At 52.1% G+C, this 8,581-nt stretch overlaps 2 protein-coding genes across 2 annotated transcripts in view; one reads left to right on the top strand and one right to left on the bottom strand.

The window, feature by feature from the left end:
* LOC102847758 (chromosome unknown open reading frame, human C14orf159) overlaps nucleotides 1-6,795 on the top strand; it is a 95,707-nt gene extending 88,912 nt beyond the window's left edge. The window contains exon 13 of the mRNA XM_006879215.1: nucleotides 6,595-6,795. Within this exon, the coding sequence (XP_006879277.1) occupies nucleotides 6,595-6,795 (201 nt within the window). The remainder of the gene's footprint in view (nucleotides 1-6,594) is intronic.
* GPR68 (G protein-coupled receptor 68) lies at nucleotides 6,794-8,150 on the bottom strand. The gene is made up of 2 exons (XM_006879118.1): nucleotides 6,941-8,150; nucleotides 6,794-6,804 (listed from the first exon to the last, which is right to left on the bottom strand). Coding segments are annotated over exons 1-2 (1,122 nt in total). The 5' UTR covers nucleotides 8,062-8,150; the 3' UTR covers nucleotides 6,794-6,803.
* Nucleotides 8,151-8,581: the final 431 nt, after the last annotated feature.

Below are 8,581 nucleotides of genomic sequence, written 5' to 3'. Positions count from 1 at the left end.
AACATATTCCAATTAGTGCAATAGCTGGAATATGGAATTTCTAGGTTCAACTTTTTGAGAAAGCCCCAACTGCCTTCCAGAATGATTGTACCATTTTATAATCCCTCCAACAATGTAGAAGAGTTCCCTTTTCACCACATCCTCTCCAACATCTTTTACTTGCTGCCCTGTTAAGCTTTGCCACTCTTACTGAAGTGAGATGGTATCTCATTGTGGTTTTGATTTGCATCTCTCTCTTTGCCAGGGATTAGAGCATTTCTTCATGTGTCTGTTTGCCATTCAAATAGCTTCCTCTGTGAAAATTCTTCCCATGTCTTTTTCCCATTTTGTAATTTATTTTTAATTCATATTTTGTTCAAGTGAATCATAGATGACATAAAATTCCTCATTTTCACCATTCGTATGCATACAGTTCAATGGCATTCGTTGCACTAATAATGCCCCGTCAGGTTTGCGTGGCCTGACTTTCCCTCTATCTTAGTCTGGAAGCTCTGCTGGCCCCTGTCCACCATGGGCGGCTCTGCTGGTGTCCAAGGTCAAGGGTGTAACTCTCAGCATCATGACAACACACAGGCCACCACAGAGCATCAAGATGACAGAGAGGGGATGTCGAGGATTCTCTTCTGTTAATTCAGAATTATAAGGTCAAGGTGAATCAGTGCTGACTCATTGGTAACTGACGACAATTCCATTCCTGGTACAACCATCTCTGCTGTCCAAAACCTTCTCTCACGCCAGAGCCCGAGGCTTTAGGGGTGTAGATCGTAAAGAATAGGATACATGCTTCTGAACTTGACCCTGTGTCATCCACTCCACAGTAAAACACAGCTGTCTTACACGGTGGCACTTCATGTCCACGTCCACCTTCATGGCGCCTGGCGGAGCCTTGTCCAAAAGAACAAGGTGAAGTCTCTGTCCACATGACCCTTTGTTTTTCTCTCCAATCCCCTGCTGCTGTGACATCAGAGCTAATAAATACATGGCTGTCACTTCCCAGCACATCCTGCATCTCAGCCTTCCAGAGTCACTGGCCAGGTCTCTCACTCCAATTGCTATTTTGATCTGGATTTGGGGCTGCAGAGCTCCATGTAACAGGGACCTCTGTCCTCTGTCCCCCAAAGTTTCTTAGGCCTTGATGGCTAGGAGAGAAAACTACTATGGCAAAGCCCTCAGCACTTCTCTGAATCACATCTTGGCAGAAGAGGCTGATGAGTTCTTGGATTTGCAACAATAAGAACAGAATTCTAGTCTGGTGTGGGGAAATTTGGGACATGTTCACTTAATAGATTGTCTTCACCATGGGCCAAAGTTTAAGAGGAAATGATTCAATGTTTAGGAAAGAGCTGAGACTCAAGTTGGGCCCAGGGAAAGCTGAGGGAAAGAGTCCTGGACTCCAGGATGGGGTGTCCCAAGGCCCCTCTACAGCCAGGGCCAACCGAGCAGGGGCTAAAGTGCCCAAGAGAGCCAGGAGAAGACCCCTCAGCAGGGCCCTGGACAGGACTCTCTGGAGTACTAGTTTCCAGGCCCTGGTTTTAAGCATTTTCCATTCTACCCTAACATTCCCTTCCAGTGCCCTCCAGCCTTAGGCCAAATCTTTCTCCAGTTTTCCCTAGAATGGGCTGGGGGATGAGGGGGATGAGGAGGGTGCCTGCATCTGGAGGATCCCATTACAGATGGACATGAGGGGACTCACAGGGGATGATGGGGTGGTCCAGGGTGTCAGCCAGGAGGCATCTGTGGTGACCCCAGGAATTTCAGGGAGGGGCCCTGATAGCACACAGGTGCTCTGTGGGTTTCTAAGGGCCGGTAGGGGCTCAAGGACAAAGCCACACAGAGCCCACAGACCCTCAATGGCAAGCCAGCACATAACATGACACACAGAGACCACAGGAAGTGACCCTCAATGGCAAGCCAGCACATAAGAGGTCTGAGCTCCTCGGCTCCCTGGCTGCCCTCTGATCACCTGCCTCCCTGTTGCCAACCTGGGCAAGGTGGTCCGCCAAGGTAATTTTCTGTCCTGCCAACAACAGGCCACAGCTTCCTCTAGCCCATTGCATTCTGCTGCCCCCTGCCCACCACATGTGGGTTTCCTTAACTCTACAAAGAATTCTCTCAGATTCAAAAGGACAACTGTCTTAGGCAAGCTGGTGAGGATACAGTGTAACAGCAAGTCTTCCAAACCCCCTGTGTGCCATCCAGGAGGGAAACGCCCCCCCCCTTCTGCTTAGTGTAGGTCCCTCAGGCTTGGGCGTGACACCTGAAGCAGCAGATTTGCTCAGATGAAGGGTATAGGAAGGTGAGAGCTTTTCACCTGTCACATGGCGGTGGCTTGCAGAGCAGTCTGTCACAGACCGGCCACATGCTCACCAACCCTACTTCCTATGTCAATCTCCCAGACTGCCTTGTGCTTGAGTTGGGTCCACGTGACTGCGATCTGGCCAGTGGTGTATGAGTAGCAGGATGTCAACCATGATCACACCTGGCTATAACTTTCCTGTCAGTTGGTGGGGGCGGTTTGCCCTTTATTGTGGGTGGAAAGAAAAGACTCCCCCCAAAATAATAGAAGGATCTTGAGTCATTTGCACTCGAGAAAAGACTTGCAAAAAAAAAAGAGAAGCCTCTTAGTGGACTTTGCATAAACAAGAGAACTCTGGTTGTTTTAAGACCGCGTCTTTTGGTTTTGTTTGCGACCATAGTATTAATCCGGGCTTTCCTAACATGAGCTGGGAAGGTTTAGCTCTGAGAGGACGTGAGTGTTGCTTCTGAGGCCAGAACCTGAAAGGCCAAATGGCTCCAGAATGAATTCCAGAATGAAGACTCCAGGCTCACCTTCCACAAGAAGCAGGTTTTGCAGAGATCCTAGAGCTTTCTAGGTTGAATCAGCTAGAGGAAAAGAGCAGATTGAAAAGTATTCTGTGCTGAAATGTTCTCCTCTTGTCTAGACAACACACAGACCAGAGTATGTAAACAGGAAGGTGAACTCTCGTCTGAAGCAACACTGGTGAATAAGAATGCAATCTGTTGGCTTCAACCACCTTCGGTCCAAACCAGATGGACCTTCTCCTCCACCCACTCTCTAAAGAGAAAAAGGAGTCTTCGTTCCCAATAATGTCCTCACTTAGTCTGTTTAGAAGAAGGATTCACGCTTCCGGCTCCATGTCCAGGAGCCAGACCCAGAGAGGGATTAAGTGGCCACAATCAAATTTACATTTCAGTACGATGTAGTTAATCCTCACCAGTAAACATGGAGTCTATCACTGTTGAGAGGATACTGCAGCCTAAAGGGGTTTGTCAACAAACGGAGGGTCTCCCCAAACCAGGCAAGTCATTGAGGACAGCCCCAAAGAGAAGCCAGCAGGGTTTTAGTGAGGAGAAGAGCTCTGATTACATTCATTCTTGATGTACAGGCAGCTACTCAACAGGTGAGAAGGCCATGTGTCAGGAACCAGAGAGTGATAGTCTCCAAGCCATGGGGCTGGACTCTCGCCTCAAGAGTGTGGTGAACAAATTAAATCCTAGAATGGAGTTATAAGACCATGCCAAAGTGCTGGAGGACACTTGGGTCCTAGATGAGAGAAGAGATACAGATGGTGATACAGACAGAGATAGAGATAGAGATAGAGATGATAGAGACAGAGATGATAGAGAGAGATGAGAGAGAGAGAGAGATGCAAGAGAGGGGGGGAGGAGAAGAGAGAGAGGGGAGGGAAGGAGGGGGAGAGAGGGAGGGAGGGACGGAGAGAGAGAGGAGAAAGGGGAGAGGGGAGAGGGGAGGAGGGAGAGAGAGAGAGCGATCCCTGCATTATTCAAGTCTCCTTCCTTTACTGCTAGCTGGGTAACAAGTAGCAAAGCTCTAGATGACTGAGTTTTCCATGAGCAGGTCTTGTTTGGTACTTTCTTGACTCCTTGGTGAGTTTCAAGGCCCTTCTAGATGCCTCTAATGGTAGAAGACTATCTCTTCCATAATGACCACCCGACACTCCAGCTATGATTGGTTTGTTACTTTGCTTTATTTGCAGCCTGATTTGCTACATAAATCCAATGCGCGCATACTTGGCATAAAAGAAAGGGCCATACAAAAATACAACTCTTGATAGTAAATGGACAGCTCATCCCAGTACCACCCCAGTGGAACACCAAGTGGATATGGTCAAACTGGGGCTTGGGGGAAATACTGTGGAATGACAGAGTCCTGGTGGCACAGTGGTTAAGTGATTGGCTATTAACCTGAAGGCAAGTGGTTTGAACACAGCCACCACCTGCAGGAGAATGATGTGGCAGCCCCAGATGAGGGGGGTTCTGCTCCGGCCTATAGGGTAGCCATAGTCAGGACGAGCTCAGTGTCAGTGGACTGTGGAGGGAGCAGGTGTGGAGGACTGAACCCGTAACACTGCCCCTGTAGGATCTGGGGCCTGGGCTGGGTGGACTCCCCATGGCTTGAGACCATTTCTGCCACCTTCACACCTGGTCACCTCCTCCACTTGAAAAGCAAAGAGGGCCTTCCCCAGTCATTGAGGCCCTCCAGAAGGCTCCTTGTCCAAGTCAACTGTAGCTTTGAGGTCCCTGGTACCCACCTTTTCCTAGGGTGTGCACAGTGTGGGTTACTTGCCTCTGGACACCACAGAGGTTGAAGAGATGAAGGGTAAAGGATTAACATATTGGAGGGAGGGAGGACAGAGAGAGAGAGAGAGAGACTGAGGATACGAGACAGTCCTAACCTTCCCTTCTCTTCATAAAAATGTCTTACTGAAGCCTTCCTGGACATGAGCCTACCTAGCCCCTTGACTTGAAGATTCCTGAGCCTTAGAAGGCGGGCCCTGGGGAGTCAGAGCTGGCCTTCGGCCATCCATCTGGAAATCCAGAAGGCGAGTGCTTCTGTAAAGCATTTCCTCTGATCAGGGCAGGGATTTATGTGGCTGGCACCTCATAGAAGCAAAGTCCCTGGGGGGCAAAGAGCAGAATGGGGCTGAAAGGGGCTCCTCCCAGTGCTCTCCAGACACTTATGTGAGGGTGGTGCTCAGGGGACAGGGAGCTTCACTGTAAAACTGAAGACGTGTGTGTGTACAGGTGGGCGGTGGGCTTCCTCAGCAGACACAAGGTTACAGAAGAGATGAGGCCGGAGGAGCCCAGCCCCCAGCCTTCCAGGACAGAAGACCCTGGTCCAGGGGATCCACATACCACTGTCACTCCCCAGGTTGGTGAGGTGGACACAGATGGCGGAGAAGTGATGGAGGAGAAGGGGAGGCCAGGAGAGCCCAGGGCTACCTCTTCTTCATGTCACAGGGCATCAGAACCACACTGGAGCTGAACCCCAGGTCTGTTTTGGGGCCAAAAGAGGCCAGAAAGTGGAGTTTGCTTGGTTGTATGTTGTGTTGTGTTTGAGACTCGGGAAGGATGTCACACTCTCCTCTGAGGTTGCCAGATACTCCATCGTGTGTTGGAGGAGTGAACTCAAGGACAACACAAAGGAGGCAGCTCTGTCCCAGAAGCAAAGCTGGCTTCCCTGCCCCTCTGCTGGGGACACTGCCCCTGACCTGCGCCTTGCTCATGGCTGGCATGGAGCGCCTGCTGTCTTAACTGTGAACTCCCATAAACACCAGTCACATACACCCACCCATGCAAGTGCTTATTCACACACACACACACCCTACATACACCCCCATAGCCTGTATATACTTGTATACACTCACCAATACACACACCTGCATACATCCTACACATATACACACATTCTGCACACACATATACTCACCTAGTCACATGTCTTTACACCCACACACACATACATTCTACAGCCACTCATACACACTCACATGCACACATATCCACATCCTACATCCCTAAACACACACACGCACAGACATCCATTACACCAATACACGTGTCCTCATGCAAAAACATGCCTACATACAAACACAAATGCACTCAACATGTATGCACACATGCACACCCCCCCATGCATATCAGCACACACAGATGCATGAAGACCTCAACACATATATATATATATATATATATATATATATACACACACATCACATCCACATCAGCACACACTCACACACAAGCCCCACACCAACTCACGCATGTGTACACATGCTAGACTTCAGGTCTGGTGCTTCTGGGCACGTGGGAACAGGAACTCCGACAGGAAGTACCCGTGTAGGGTACTGAGTTAAGGACCTGGAGCCTCACTCCTCTGTGCTGTACTTGAACTTCAACACTGTTTAGAGGACAACAGAATGCACCCTGGAGAGCCCTGGGCTTTGTATTCCATCAGGCCCAATTTATAAACGAGTCTGCTTGCTACCCTGTGGAATGTCCGCATGGCTGGAGGTGAGGTGTCTTCTGTCTGAGGCACCCCCCCACAATCTCGGGGACCCCAAGGTCACTTCACTCCATCTCGCCCCCACTCAGCACCTCAGTACTCTCCTTGTCCCTCCTTATGGAGGAGACAAGGATTAAAGACAGCACAGCTTCTTCAGGGATCACCCCAGATGACACTGATATATTTGAGAGGTGTCATCTGTGACGAGGGTGGTGGGAGGACCCCGCCCAGTACATCCAGTGCCTGCCCTCATCCCCAACCCCTAGTCCCACATCCTCACACTTTACCCGCCAACCCAGCTTCTCTTTGAAAAGGTGACAGTCACTGTCCTCCCCCTGCCGCGGCCCCCGCCACGCAGCATCCCAGATGACAGCAGAGCCAGCCTCGAGCTAATACTCAGCATTCTCCCAGAGCTCAGCAAGTGGGAGCTGCCCTCCGAGACCCCGAGACCGGAGAGGCCTGACTGAGGCCCAGGCCTGCCAGCAATCCCAGCCCACTGTCCCTCCAGCAGGAAGAGGTGCCTGCAAATTGGCAAAGCAAAGGCAGCCGGCCAGCAAGCTCAGGACCACGATGCCAGTCTTCCAAAGGCTCAGCGGCACAGGTAACTCAGACTAAGCCAGCCCACCCGTGGAGGATCCTCCTGCCATGACCACCGAGCCGCCGCCAGGAGCTGCTGGATGGAGCTTAGTCAACTCTGGCTCCTCGCCCTGCGCCCCGCTCTTCCCGGAGAGCTCTGGGGCGCCCAGCGGATAGGCCTCCCGCGCCCGGCTGGCCTTGGAGCAGGTGAGGAAGGCCAGGCAGGTCCCTCGGAGGCGGGCCAGGTCCCGGTGCGTGGTCTCGCTGACGAAGCAGTAGAGCACGGGGTCGGCGACGCAGTTCAAGCTGGTGAGGAGGAGGGAGAAGTGGTAGACGTTGAAGACGCGCTTGGCGAAGTCGCAGCTGGACTCCCAGACGCTGCGCACCAGCAGCAGCGTGTGGTAGGGCAGGAAGCAGGCCAGGAAGATGACCACGGTGCTGAGCACCAGCCGCTGGATCTGGTCCTTGCGGCTCTTCTGGGTGCCGTGGCTGCGACGCACGGCGCGCAGGATGCCCTGGTAGGAGAAGAGAAGCAGGCAGATGGGGAAGAGGAAGCCCACGAGGAAGCGGTAGTAGTTGATGGCACGCTCCCAGGGCTGGATGGGGTAGTGCTCGAAGCAGACGCGGTGCTGGTCCTCATCCACGATGACCTGCTTGTGGCGGAAGAAGAAGATGCTGGTGAGCAGCTCCTTGGCCCAGATGAACACGCTCACGGCCACGGCCGCCTTCAGGGTCCGGAACTGGTGGAAGCGGAAGGGGTGGGCCACGGCCAGGTAGCGGTCGATGGAGATGCAGCAGAGGAAGGCCACGCTGATGTAGATGTTCTCGTACAGGAGGACGCCGCACACCTGGCAGGACAGGTCGCTGTGGGGCCAGTCGTCATGCTGCAGCACATACTGCAGCCAGAAAGGCAGCGAGCAGATGTAGAAGAGGTCAGCCACGGTCAGGTTGCACAGGTACACGCCCAGCTCGTTGCGGGCCTTGATCTGCAGGTAGCCGAAGTACAGCGACAGGCAGTTGGCCGGGAAACCCAGCACCAGCACCGCGACGTAGACCACCGGGGCCAGCGTCTGGTGGATGGTGTGGTCGATGGTACAGCTGGAGTTCTCCACGGTGATGTTGCCCATCCTCAGGCGGGGCGGGGCCTCCCTCATCATGGGCGCGGGGCACCACCGGCTGCTCTGGGCACCGCCATGCTGGTCAGGTGGGTCAAGCTGTGGGAAGGGGCAGGACAGCACCGGCGGTGGACAAGTGCCTGAAAGTCAAACGCAGTAGAGGCTTAGCATAACCACAAGTAGCAGCTGTGTAGCAAATACTGTGTGTCGCTAGGCCAGGTACTTCCATGTAGAAGTCCAGGGCCAGCCAACCAGCTCCGTTCAGCAAGAACTCCTGCAAAGAGGTCACATGCCAAGACACTGAAATGCCACTTATGTCCCTACACCCCTTTTCCTCTGGCTTCCTTGTCTCTTTTCTATCTTCTTGGCCTCTCAGATCCCAGGAAGCTTAAGGTCAAGATCCTTCCTGCCCATATGCCACCATCTAGGCACCAATCCCTTCTTCTACAGCTATATATGTCACTTCCTTCTCTGTGTATGAATTCATATAGGAGATTATATATATATATATATACACACACACACACACACACATATATATATATATATATATATATATATA

Source organism: Elephantulus edwardii, unplaced genomic scaffold, assembly GCF_000299155.1.
Source record: "Elephantulus edwardii isolate Elephantulus edwardi_28Jun2011 unplaced genomic scaffold, EleEdw1.0 scaffold00002, whole genome shotgun sequence".
Lineage (NCBI taxonomy): Eukaryota > Metazoa > Chordata > Mammalia > Macroscelidea > Macroscelididae > Elephantulus > Elephantulus edwardii.
This window is presented reverse-complemented; position numbering and strand designations above follow the sequence as displayed.